The 12,880-nt window shown below is 45.8% G+C and overlaps 1 protein-coding gene across 1 annotated transcript; it reads right to left on the bottom strand.

Annotated features, from left to right (window-relative positions):
- Positions 1-2,426: 2,426 nt before the first annotated feature.
- On the bottom strand, positions 2,427-12,144 carry LOC124101507 (C-C motif chemokine 3-like). Its single transcript, XM_058583393.1, has 3 exons — positions 11,993-12,144; positions 11,242-11,344; positions 2,427-2,711 (listed from the first exon to the last, which is right to left on the bottom strand). Exons 1-3 carry the CDS (start codon positions 12,066-12,068, stop codon positions 2,621-2,623), a joined length of 270 nt encoding a protein of 89 aa, XP_058439376.1. The 5' UTR covers positions 12,069-12,144; the 3' UTR covers positions 2,427-2,620.
- Positions 12,145-12,880: the final 736 nt, after the last annotated feature.

Here is a 12,880-nt window from a genome sequence, read left to right as displayed (position 1 = left end):
ATAGGCAGAATTAATATTATCAAAATGACCATACTACCAAAAGCACTATACAGATTTTAATGCAACTCCGATCAAAATCCCAATGGCATTCCTCATAAAAATAGAGAAAGCAATCATGGAATTCATCTGGAAGAATAAGAGACCCAGAATAGCCAAAGCAATCCTCAGCAGGAAGAGTGAAGCAGGTGGCATCGCTATACCAGAACTTAAACTGTATTACAGAGCAATAGTAACAAAAACAGCATGGTACTGGCACCAAAACAGACTGGTTGACCAGTGGTACATATAGAGGACAAAAAAACTAATGCACAAAATCACAATTATCTTATATTAGACAAAGATGCCAAAAACATGCACGGGAGAATAGATAGCATCTTCAACAAATGGTGCTGGGAAAACTGGAAATCCATATGCAAGAAAATGAAACTAAACCCCTATTTCTCACCATGCAAAAAACTTAACTCAAAATGAATCAAGGACCTAGAAATTAAACCAGAGACTCTGTGTCTAATAGAAGAAAAAGTAGGCCCTAATCTTCATCATGTGGGATTAGGCCCCAACTTCCTTAATAAGACTCCTATAGCACAAGAATTAAAACCAAGAATCAATAAATGGGATGGAATCAAACTAAAAAGTTTCTTCTCAGCAAAAGAAACAATCTGTGAGGTGAACAGGGAGCGTACTTCTTGGGATCAAATCTTTACCCCTCACACATCAGAGAGAGCATTAATCTCTAAGGTATATAAAGAACTCAAAAAGCTAAGCACCGAAAAAACAAATAACCCAATCAACAAATGGGCCAAGGACCTGAACAGACACTTCTCAGAAGAGGATATACAATGAATCAACAAATAAATGAAAAAAATACTCGTCATCTCTAGCAATCAGAGAAATGCAAATCAAAACTACTCTAAGATATCATCTCACTGCAGTCAGAATGGCAGCTATTATGAAGACAAACAACAATAAGTGTTGGCCAGGATGTGGGGAAAAAGGTACACTTATACATCGCTGGTGGGACTGCAAATTGGTGCAGCCAATATGGAAAGATTCCTTGGAAATCTGGGAATGGAACCACCATTTGACCCAGCTATCCCTCTCCTTGAACTATACCCAAAGGACTTAAAAATAGCATACTATAGGGACACAACCACATCAATGTTTAGAGCAGCCCAATTCACAATAGCTAAACTGTGAAGCCAACCTAGATGCCCTTCAGTGGATGAAAGGATTAAAAAATGTGGTATATATACACAATGGAATTTTACTCAGCACCAAAAGAGAATAAAATCATGGCATTTGCAGGTAAATGGATGGCATTGGAGAAGATAATGCTAAGTGAAGTAAGCCAATCCCCAAAAAAACAAATGCCGAATATTTTCTGTGATTTAAGGAGGCTGACCCATAGTGGGGTAGGGAGGGGAAACATGGGAGGAATAGATGAATTCTAGATAGGGAAGAGGGGAGGGAGGGAAAGGGAGGGGGCAGGGGATTAGCAAGGATGGTGGAATGTGAAGGACATCTTTATCCAAAGTACATGTATGAAGACATGAATTGGGTGTCAACATAATTTATAGACAGAGATATGAAAAATTGTGGTATATATGTGTAATAAAAATTGTAATGTAAAAAAAGCCCAAAGTACATGTATAAAGACATGAATAGGCATGAACATACTTTATATACAAAGATATGAAAATTGTGCTCCATATGTGTAATAAGATTTATAATGCATTCCACTGTTGTGTATTTAAAAAATAAAATTAAATAAAAAATAAATAAACCCATACCTCCCCCATGATCAGGGCGATTTTCCATCCAGAGAGTGAGCCCTCTGATGCCTGACTCTTCTACTAACTAAAAGGCAAAGCTGGTCCATGAAGTTGGCTCCCATGCCGGTTTGTACTTTCACTTTGGTGATAAAACCATTAGGTTGTTTTTGCTTATGGTACCCATTCAAGAAGGGAATTTTTCTAGATGAAGTACATTAGGAATCATAAAATGTTTGTAGCTTGGAATATTCCAGAATTGCACCTCCCGTGTAGAGTGGAGTAAATGCAGTAGCCCTGTTCTTCTCCCCCAAGTCGCTCCATGTCACATCTTCCTATTATTTGCCCTTATTCCTCTTAACCAGTGATTCTGATTTTCTTGACAAACAAAAGCAAACTCCATGCCAGTTTTCTTTTAAAAAGTGCATCTTTATTATTTCACCAGGCTGGACACAGCTCAGAGCCAAAGGAGCCGCTATGTGTTGGTCAGTGCAAAAGGACCCACTCCATATCTCTCAGTTTGGTGGCTTTGATACCATGTCTGCCCAGAACAAGCCCATGACAGCCACTGGATTGTCACCAAACAGTGTGAGCAAAGCGGGAGGGCATCAGTGGCAAAGAATTTGTCCTGGGATCTTTTGGAACAGTTACAAAATGAAATGAAAATAAAAATAAATTATAAAAATTAAATAATACAAATAAATAATATCTAAGTTCAGAGTGAGGCTGTTCAGCAACAACCAGCCATAGGAGAGGTAGCTATGGAGTCACAGGGATGCTTCCAAGACTCAGGCCCCTGCTCCCCACAGGGCCCACGGAGGTCACTGGGTTCCTTGCTGCCTCCAGGCCATTCAGGCATTCAGCTCCAGGTCAGTGACGTATTCCTGGACCCAGTTCTCATTGGGGTCAGCACATACCTGCCGGCCTCTCTTGGTTAGGAAGCTGTGGGGAGAAGCAGAGGATCAAACACTGAGGAATCCTACAGGGGATCTGGGGCCCACGGTGGTCCCTCCATCCCACCCCTGCCCTGGGCAGCTCAGAGAGGCTCTGCTTATGTTACTCCAGGGAGTCTCTCTCACCAACTCAGGAGTGTCTCAGGGTACCCTGCCACCTCGTTCTTCTTGTCCCTCCTCTCTGAGTTTAGGGTCCCACCTTCCCGACCAAGTCAGGTCACATTTAAGAGCTGAAGCCTATATACATGGCCTGTCTAGGGTTGCTCTCCTGGCCTGTCTCTGCCAGTGTGTGGCTGTCCTCAAGGGTGGGCAGGGGAAGTGGCACTTACATGACACCTGGCTGGGAACACTTGTGGTGAGCCGCTTCTGCCGTTTCTGCAGACTATGGTCACCATTACAAGATGGCGCTGGCTCCGCTGTGGTCTGTGACAAACAACTCCTTATTTGGGAGAGTTGGCGCATGGTTTTTCACCACCCTGTGAGAAAGCTCCACATAGCAGCTTTGCATTGGGGCTTGAGATGCTTTATTAAGGCTGGGAGGGGCATCCGAGAGAAAAAAGAAGAAGAAATATCAAGGGCCTGAATAAACTGCTGAAAGAAGATTCCTGAGTTGCGTCTTCCTTGCGGGCAAGGGGTCGCGACAAGTGGTGCCGAAACCCGGGAACCAGAACTTTCAGCAGTCAGGGGTGGTGCACCGGTTAGTCCCAATAAGTGGGATCCGCGATCAAAGCGGGGTTAGTCCCAGGTAAGTGGGATCCGCGACCAAAGCGGGGCAGCTCCTCTGTAAAGAAAGAGAGAGCATTACATTTTATTGCAGCTGCACTGTGTACTTTCGCTTCTACTTTCGCTTTTGTTTTCTGTGTTTCTTTTGTTGTGTCATTTCGCTTTTGTTTTTTGTGCTTCTTTTGTTGTTGTGTCATGGGTGCCGCATCTTCAAGTCCGCTTCTCCTGGCCCTAGATGGCCTGTTACGTTCCAAGGGCCTGCAAGTGAAACATAGTACTTTACAGAGATTTTTACAGAAGATAGATATCACTGCACTGTGGTTTGCATCTTCGGGCAGCCTTACTGTACCTAGTTGGGATAAATTAGGCAAAGATCTTGACTTTGCTTCTGAGCAGGGCATATTAGAGGGTGGGGTGATACCCCTTTGGAAAATGGTCCGTAGTTGCCTTACAGATGGCAGATGTCAGGAAGCACTTACTAAAGGACAGGAAGTTCTAGAGCAATTACATGAGGAGAAATTGGAGACGGCAGGAAGTGAGGTGCCTCAGGAGGATGGGAGTGTTCGGAGCGTGAAACAGGGGAGGAGACGATTGTATCCAGATCTAAGTACGCTGTGCACACCCCCATGTGAAAGTGGGTCAGAGGAAGAGGAGGATGAGGAGGAAGAGCTCAAGAGGCTGTCTCTTCAGCTAGAGAGTTTAGCTATAGGAGAAGGGAACAGAAATAAACAGGGGCTCAAGAAAAGCGATCCCCCGGATCCACCGCCGTATGGTGGGGGTGTTTCGGGGAGAGCTTTCCATGCCCAAACATGGAGGGCTATTAACGCTGAGATGGGTCTTGCTTATCCAGTTTTCCAGGATGACAATAGGGGAAGATTCCATGAACCCTTAGATTTTAAAATTGTGAAGACCCTGGCAGAGTCTGTGCACACTTATGGGGTGGATGCCGCCTTCACACTAACTCAGGTGGAGAGTCTGTCTAGATACTGCATGACTCCCTCTGATTGGGCTAGCCTTGTTCGGGCTTGTGTTTCCCCAGGTAAATATTTGGACTGGAGAGCATTTATGCTAGAGGGTGCAATAGAGCAGGCCGCCCAAAACCATGCGGCGGGACACCCCCATTGGGACAAGGATATGCTTTTGGGGCAGGGTAGATTTGCAAATCAATAGACAGGATTTCCTCTTGAGGCATATGATCAAATTAACAACATTTGCATTCGGGCATGGAAGTCGCTTCCAAATAGAGGAGAGGTGTCTGGTAATTTGACCAAGATTCTACAAGGCCCTACAGAACCCTTTTCAGATTTTGTAGCAAGGATGGTGGATGCCGCTGGAAAGATTTTTGGGGATCCTGATAGAGCCATGCCCCTTATCAGGCAACTGGTCTTTGAGCAATGCACCAAGGAATGTAAAGCGGCAATCACTCCTTATAAAAATAAGGGCATAGAAGCATGGATGAAAGTGTGTAGAGAGATTGGAGGACCTTTAACTAACGCAGGTCTTGCAGCTGCTGTCCTTCGGATTGCAAAAGGGGGCAGTCCTGGTGCCGGAACATGCTTCCATTGTGGTCAACCCGGTCATTTCAGACGTGAATGTCCCAAAAAAGACAATTTTACTGGACCTCCTCATGGTGGCCCTTCCAATGGCCTTCGTCAACCGGGGCTGTGTCCAAAATGTAAAAAGGGGAAGCATTGGGCAAAAGAGTGTAGATCAGTGAGGGACATCCATGGACAGCCTATTTCAGCTGGGCCAAAAAACGGCCGAAGGGGCCCCCGACCCCAGGGCCCACAAATATATGGGGCAGTGGAGAATGTCACACCCGAACCCGAGACATGGCCATCTCTGCGCCATCCCATGAGACGCGGAGAGCCACTACAGGTGCCGCGGGATTGGACCTCTGTTCCACCTCCAGACTCGTATTAACACCTAAGATGGGAGTCCAATTGGTGGAAACTGAGTTCAAAGGGCCTTTACCACCTGGCACTGTAGGTTTGCTAATTGGACGTGCATCCTCTATCTTACAAGGTCTTCATGTCTTTCCCGGAGTCATTAGCCCTGATACTGTAGGGGCAGTAAAGGTTATGGTGGAGGCTCCAAGGGGCATTGTGTCTATCTCCCCAGGGGATCGGATTGCTCAATTACTAATTTTGCCTAGCTTACATAATCACTTCCCTGCTGACTCAAGGTCATGGACGGGAAGTGAGATTGGTACCACCGGAGGGAATTGTGCCTATTTGTCACTAGATATGAGCAATCGCCCCACTTTGGAATTAAGCATAGAAGGTAAATCTATTGTGGGATTGCTAGATACAGGAGCAGACCATAGTATCATAGCCCTTAAGGACTGGTCTAAGGGATGGCCAGTGCAGACTTCTGATCAATCCCTGAGAGGACTTGGATATGCCCAAGCCCCTCAAATCAGCTGTAGACATCTATCTTGGAAGGACCCGGAAGGACACAATGGCACCTTTCAGCCTTATGTACTTGATTTACCTATCTCTTTATGGGGCCGTGATCTGATGAAAGACATGGGGTTCACTCTTAGTAATGACTATTCCCCAGTGTCTCAAAAAATTATGCAAAATATGGGGTATAGGCCAGGTCTAGGACTAGGAAAACACCTACAGGGGCATAGGCATCCTGTGCAAGGTCATCAAAAGCTTAACAGATTTGGTCTGGGTTTTTCCTAGGGGCCACTGGGGCTCAAATACCCATAACATGGCTCACCGAGGAGCCTGTTTGGGTGCCTCAGTGGCCTCTTCCCTCGGTTAAATTGGCAGCAGCCCATGATCTAGTCAAAGAACAACTTGACTTGGGTCACATCCAACCTTCTACTTCTCCATGGAATACTCCCATATTTGTTATTAAGAAAAAATCAGGAAAATGGCGCCTACTGCATGATTTACGAGCAGTTAATGCTCAAATGCAACTTATGGAGCCCATTCAAAGAGGGCTGCCTCTGCTCTCCTCTGTTCCTCAGGGCTGGCATATTATTGCTATTGACATTAAAGACTGTTTCTTTTCTATTCCTTTGCATCCTAAAGACTCACAGCATTTTGCTTCACCCTTCCCTCGTGTAACCACGAGGAACCAGATCTTAGGTTTGAGTGGGTAGTGTTGCCGCAGGGAATGGCTAATAGTCCCACCATGTGCCAGATGTATGTGGGAAAGGCACTCGCACCTCTCAGACATAAGTATTCCTCCATCAAGTTCATTCATTATATGGATGATGTGTTATTGGCCGCTAAGTTAGAGCAGACAGTTAATGAGGCCTATAAAGAATTAGTAAAGCTGTTAGCTCAATATGGGCTACATATCACACCTGAAAAGGTTCAAACGGGGAATTCTATTGAGTATTTGGGAGCAATAATTGGGTATGACAAATTAAAACCACAAAAAATCACCATAAGAACTCAGGATCTCCAAACTCTAAATGATTTTCAAAAACTGCTGGGAGATATTAATTGGATAAGGGGATATTTACATATTCCTAATGGTGTGCTCCAGCCTTTGTATGCTACCCTTAAGGGTGATCCAGATCTTGCTTCTCCTCATAGCCTCACCAAAGAGGCTAGAGCGACCCTTATAACAGTAGAAGAAGCTATACAACATGCTACTCTATGCAAGCTCCAGAGTGATAAACCTTTCCAGTTATGTGTGCTTGCCACTATGCGGCAGCCTACTGGAGTACTGTGGCAAGATGGGCCTTTACTATGGATCCACCCACATGTATCCCCAGGAAAATCCTTAGAATACTATCCTGATGCTGTTGCAGCGTTAGCACTTAAAGGGATTCAACAAAGCATTCAATTTTTCGGACAATCACCTTCTTCTCTTATTATACCCTATACTAAAGCTCAACTTAACGTTTTGTGTGCTACTCTAGACAACTGGGCTATTCTATGTTGCTCGTTTCAAGGGGATATTGATAATCATTACTCTTCCCATCCATTACTCCATTTTGTTAAAGAACATCCCATCATTTTCCCTAAGGTAACTTCACCCAATCCAATTCCGGGGGCTGTTAATATTTTTACTGATGGTTCCAAGTCTGGAATGGGAGCTTATGTAATTAATGATTCTCCCCCTGTTCAGCATCAATTTGCTCCTGGAAATCCACAATGGGTGGAACTGCAAATTGTTATTGAGGTTTTTAAACAGTGTTCTTTTCCTTTTAATCTTATTTCGGACTCCATCTATGTGGTACAAGCACTAAAAGTCCTGGAGGCCGTGGGAGCTATTAGTAATGCCCATAATGTATCTGCTTACTTTAATCAGCTTCAACAGCTTATCTGTAGCCGCACTGCTCCTTTTTATCCAATGCACATCCAGGCTCACACCTCTCTTCCTGGTCCGTTATCACAGGGTAATGCCTGTGCGGACTCAGCCACTAGAGGTCAGTTGATATGCTTGGCTTCCTCCTTAGAGGGGGCTAAATTATTTCACCAGAATTTCCATGTTAATGCTTTAATGCTGCGCAGGCGTTTTTCCATGTCAAGAGCGGATGCTCGTCAGATAGTATTACAATGTCCCCATTGTGTCACATTTCTTCATCCCCCTAATTATGGAGTGAACCCATGGGGATTGAAGCCATTGGTTGTCTGGCAAATGGATATGACACACATACCTGACTTTGGTAACCTCAAGTATGTGCATGTTTCTGTTGATACGTGCTCTGGAGTTATTCATGCTTCTGCTTTATAGGGAGAAAAGGCACATAATGTTATTACTCATTGCCTAAAAACATGGGAAACATGGGGTGCTCCTGCATCCCTTAAGACTGATAATGGACCTGCTTATACTGGCAGACAATTTACATCCTTTTGTTCTATCATGGGAGTGCAACTTACTCATGGTCTGCCTTACAATCCTCAAGGACAAGGCATTGTTGAACGTGCTCATTGCACCTTAAAGGAAACTTTACAAAAACAAAAAGGGGAAATAAAAGCTGAACACACTCCTAAAGAACGCCTGTCCTTAGCTCTCTTTACCATTAATTTTTTCAATTTGGATATTCATGGTCGCTCTGCGGCCGATAGACATGTGTCCCCTCAGCCCTCTGTGATTGGCTATGTTAAGTGGAAGGATGTTCTTACGGGCCAATGGAACGGCCCCGACCCCGTGCTGACATGGGCGCGAGGATCTGTATGTGTTTTTCCCCAGGATCGCACGGAACCGTTGTGGGTCCCTGAACGCCTGACAAGAAGAGTCTTGACATCAACCGACCAGCAACAAGAGATACCACAGCAATCCCGTGATGAGGATCTTCACTCTGCTGCGTGCTCTGGTTCTGGTGCTGGTGCCGATGGCACAGACGACACCAATGCAGTGGTGGGCAGTGGCACGGGCTTGGCCAATGCCGATGCCGGTTCATGGTAATTCTAGTGTCCTCCCCACTCTTTTCTCTACCTCATGTGAGATGTCTGCTCCCTGTGCCTCTCCTAGAGGGGACATGGAGAACATTTTTAATCAATCTCAAGTTAATCTCACAGGAGTTTTTTGTTTCAGCCTTGGAAACGCTAATTGCATCAGCCTTAAGACCAAAAATTTGACTAACTGGGAGGACCCATTGTGGTCCAGTCAGGTCTCAGGGAGCATTATCAGTGCCGTACTGAGCCAAGTAGTTTTGGGGAAGCAATCAGGCTCAGGGACCCCCGCAAATAGCTCTGCTTTAAACATAACTACCTTGGCTATTATCTCCAAGGTACTAATCCCAGTGCCTCCTTCTTCTAATAATACTTACAATGCCACTCATTTCAAGGCCTCCCCTTACTGTACCCCTAATCTTGGTTTCCCCCCAACATTTACGCCTTGTCAGGATCATTCTTGGGAGAAACATCAAATTGCTAAAGGTTTCTCCCTTTCCCCCTCTCTTAAGAGGCATGTTTATAACTTTAACAACAGTGCCAACTCCTCTACAGGAGTAGGTTGGTCCTGGTTTCAATGGCTGATTTCCAATGAGAAGGGGGCTTCAGCCGATATTTCTGCATTGGCTCAATTGCTGGGAGCCAAAAGCTGGCTGGCTAATGTTTCTGGCACTGTTAGGGAGAATGAACGAGGTAATAGACTTACATCTGTTTCGTTCAACTCTCTGCTATATAATGCCACATTGCCCCCTGCAATGGTCTGTGTCCAATCCCCGTTCTTGCTCCTTTTGGCTAATGACACCTCGTCGGGGATGCTGGATTGTTCTAATGTTACCTGTCTCTTATCTGAGTGTTGGAATGGTTCTTGGACTGTAGCAGTGGTTATGAAAATTCCAACTTTTGTCCCAATCCCAGTCACTGCGGACCCAGATAAATTCCCCATTGTTGAGCTACTTAGAGTCCGCAGGGATTTTGGAATTATGGCAGCTATAGTGACAGCTGTGGCAGTGTCTGCTGCTCCAGCGGTTACGGCCGAAATAGCCATGGCCAGTCAAGTACAAACTGCTGCCACCATTAATCAAGTTGTTCAACAAACTTCCACCATACTTGAATCCCAAAATACAATTAATCAACATATTTTGTCAGGGATTTTAGCTGCCAACCAAAGAATAGATTTACTCCAAGCTCAGGTAGAAGAATTGGCTGACTTGGTGCTTTTGGGTTGTGTTGACCAACGTGCACATTTATGCATAACCTCTGTCAGATTTAATGATTCCAGAAATGCCTCCCGCATCATCGGGGAATATCTATCCGGAACCTGGTCCATGGAAGCAGAAAACTTGATCCAGTCTCAACTAACTCAGATTGCTGTTTTGAACAGTACCCGTGTCGATCCCGTGACTTTGGGTCAATTCACCGATTGGATATCTTCTGCTTTTTCCTTCTTCAAAGAGTGGGTGGGGGTAGGCATTTTTGGTGCAATGTGTTGCTTCGGTATGTTCCTCTGTTTGTGGTTTCTCTATCGCCTTAAGGCCCGCAGTGCTCACGATAAGGCTATGATCATACAAGCTCTTGCAGCTTTAGAAAATGGCAACTCACCTCAAGTCTGGCTTGCACATCTTAAACAGTAAACCTTTGACATGGTCGTTACACCCCAAGTTATTATAACATTGCACTGGGATCGACATGACTTTCCTTGTTATTCTCTTAGTGTTGGAAAGCCTTTGCACTCTGCCGGTCTCACTGCCATTGCACGCAGATGGGTTTCCACACTAGTGCTTTTCTATTGCCTTAAAGTCCGTGCCTTTCTTTCAGGGTGCTGTCAACTTGTTTGTCATTATAAACAGCCACAGTTCAGCCTCAGCTATCCCCCTTCATCCACCATCGTCACGATACAGGATGCGAGGCAAGGCACTGCACTTGAGTGATCCTTGACGTGCACCTCAAGGAGAGCATGTCCTATTGCATGCGGGTTAGACGCGTCCATACCCCGCCCCACGAAAAAAGGCGTCGGCTGATATGGCCTCAGATCTGGGGAAGGGCCCTCCTTAGGACTGAGCCATACTATGCAGCCACTTCTGCACAGTGGGATAGGACCTCTACTCTCGCCTGTATTGTTTTAAGAAAACAGAAAGGGGGAAATGTGGTGAGCCGCTTCTGCCATTTCTGCAGACTATGGTCGCCATTACAAGATGGCGCTGGCTCCGCTGTGGTCTGTGACAAACAACTCCTTATTTGGGAGAGTTGGCGCATGGTTTTTCACCACCCTATGAGAAAGCTCCACATAGCAGCTTCGCATTGGGGCTTGAGATGCTTTATTAAGGCTGGGAGGGGCATCCGAGAGAAAAAAGAAGAAGAAATATCAAGGGCCTGAATAAACTGCTGAAAGAAGATTCCTGAGTTGCGTCTTCCTTGCGGGCAAGGGGTCACGACAAGCACTGGCTGCTGGTCTCAAAATAGTCCTCTATGAATTTGCGTTGAATCTGCCGGGCCACGTAGGAGAAGCAGCAGGCCGTCGGGGTGTCTGCACCAACTGTGGAGAAAGGGACAGAATGAGGCCAGAAGGAAAGGCCACCAGCTGCCACATCCTCAGAGGCTCAGGAAGAGCCCTGCGCAGGGTGGGGACTGGAGACCAGTCCTCGGGAAGGCATTTGGGCATTTCTGCCTAGAAACCTCATGTCTCTGTCTTCCTTCTGTCTCTGTTCTCCTTGATTTCTGACTCTTCTTTGTCTGTGTGACTCAGAAAACCAAGCAGCCTATTCTCCTCCCTTCCTTCATGGAATTCTGTTTGGTTCAAGATGTCACACCTCAGCAAAAAGAGAGGTGTGGGACATCTATCTTAGGATCCATTGGGCAGAGCTCCTGGGGAAGCCTGGAGTGAGCTGGGGAATTGACCACATCACTAGGAAGGAAGTACCCAGGTCTGGATTCTGCCTCTTGCAAACTCAGTGGTTTAGGGCTCCATTTTGCCCTGCCCCAACCCTGACTCTCAGAACTGGGGACTAGGAGAGCTAAGATCCCTTGTAAAGGTGAAAAGTCCTTAAGAGAAAGCTCAAGGTGATTTGTAGCCCTTTAAGAAGTTTTCTCTTTTCTCCTGGGTTCTGGAGACCACAAGAAGAGATTGATGTGGTCTCCCCAGGGCCAGAGAGTGGGGACATCCGCCACAATAGGGTGGACTCACATGGTGCAGAGAAGACCTGTTTGCAGAGAGCCATGGTGCAGAGGAGGACAGCAAGAGCAGCCGTGGAGACCTGCATGATGTTCAGTGGATGATGGAGTGTGGTCTCAAGTATGAGCAGATCCAAGAAGGGCCTGGGTCCTCCCTGCTGCCTGTGTCCTTCTGGCATTAGAAGCCATCTGCCCTTCTCTTTATAGGCAGCCCTGGGGGTGGGGAAGTGGAATCTGGGGGTGCAGGGGGAAATTTTTAAGTATAGCAATATTGCCATGATGTTACACAACTTAGGGTCCTTGGTGACCACAGGAACTGAGGATATCCAAGAATAGCATCTCTGAGCTGTAGGTCTCAGCTCTAGACTCATGACTTGCTCTGTTTTTTGGGGGGTAAATGGTTTCCCTTTGAGAGAGAGGAGACGGGTGTGTTTCTGCTCAAAGCTGCTATTAGCTGGTCCCTTCTCATAAGAACTTATTTATGGATGACTTCTCCAGTGCCGTTCCTTTCTACAGAACTGAAACTCAGTGCTTTCTCAGTCTCTGCAACCATATGGGGTTGGCATGTGGATGGCAGCAATACCCCCACCCTCAAATCCTGGACCTGAATTAAGGAATCCCCGGCTAGAGGAATGGAAAGTGTGATGTCACGTTTCATTTGTCCATTCATTGAACAGTCATAGAATGACTAGGGGACTGTGTCACAAACTCTAGTTGTGAATTATGAAGTTCCTTTAGGTGTGGGTGTCAATATGTCAGAAGCCTAAAAATATTTATACCCACTAATCAAGAAAAAGTGTTTCTAGGAACGAGTTCTACAGAAACAAGCCAGATATGGTGGTATCATCAACCTAAAAGACCCAGCATCACTTGTAATTTTCCTCTAGCAACTGCAGTTAAC

This window comes from Marmota monax, unplaced genomic scaffold (assembly GCF_021218885.2).
Source record: "Marmota monax isolate L192 unplaced genomic scaffold, Marmota_monax_Labrador192_F-V1.1 WCK01_AAM20220418_F8-fsc00417, whole genome shotgun sequence".
In the NCBI taxonomy this organism is placed as follows: Eukaryota; Metazoa; Chordata; class Mammalia; order Rodentia; family Sciuridae; genus Marmota; species Marmota monax.
Note: the sequence above shows the minus strand (reverse complement) of the source record. Positions and strands in the feature narration are given on the sequence as shown.

Bases quoted from the DNA above. Each gene is read 5' to 3' on its own strand.
- LOC124101507 (XM_058583393.1), bottom strand. From the start codon at position 12,068: ATGCAGGTCTCCACGGCTGCTCTTGCTGTCCTCCTCTGCACCATGGCT. The intron at 11,345-11,992 runs GTGAGTCCACCC...CTTTCTCCACAG, and splicing joins ACAGGTCTTCTCTGCACCAT to TTGGTGCAGACACCCCGACG. The intron at 2,712-11,241 runs GTGACCCCTTGC...TTCTCCCCACAG, and splicing joins ACCAGCAGCCAGTGCTTGTC to CTTCCTAACCAAGAGAGGCC.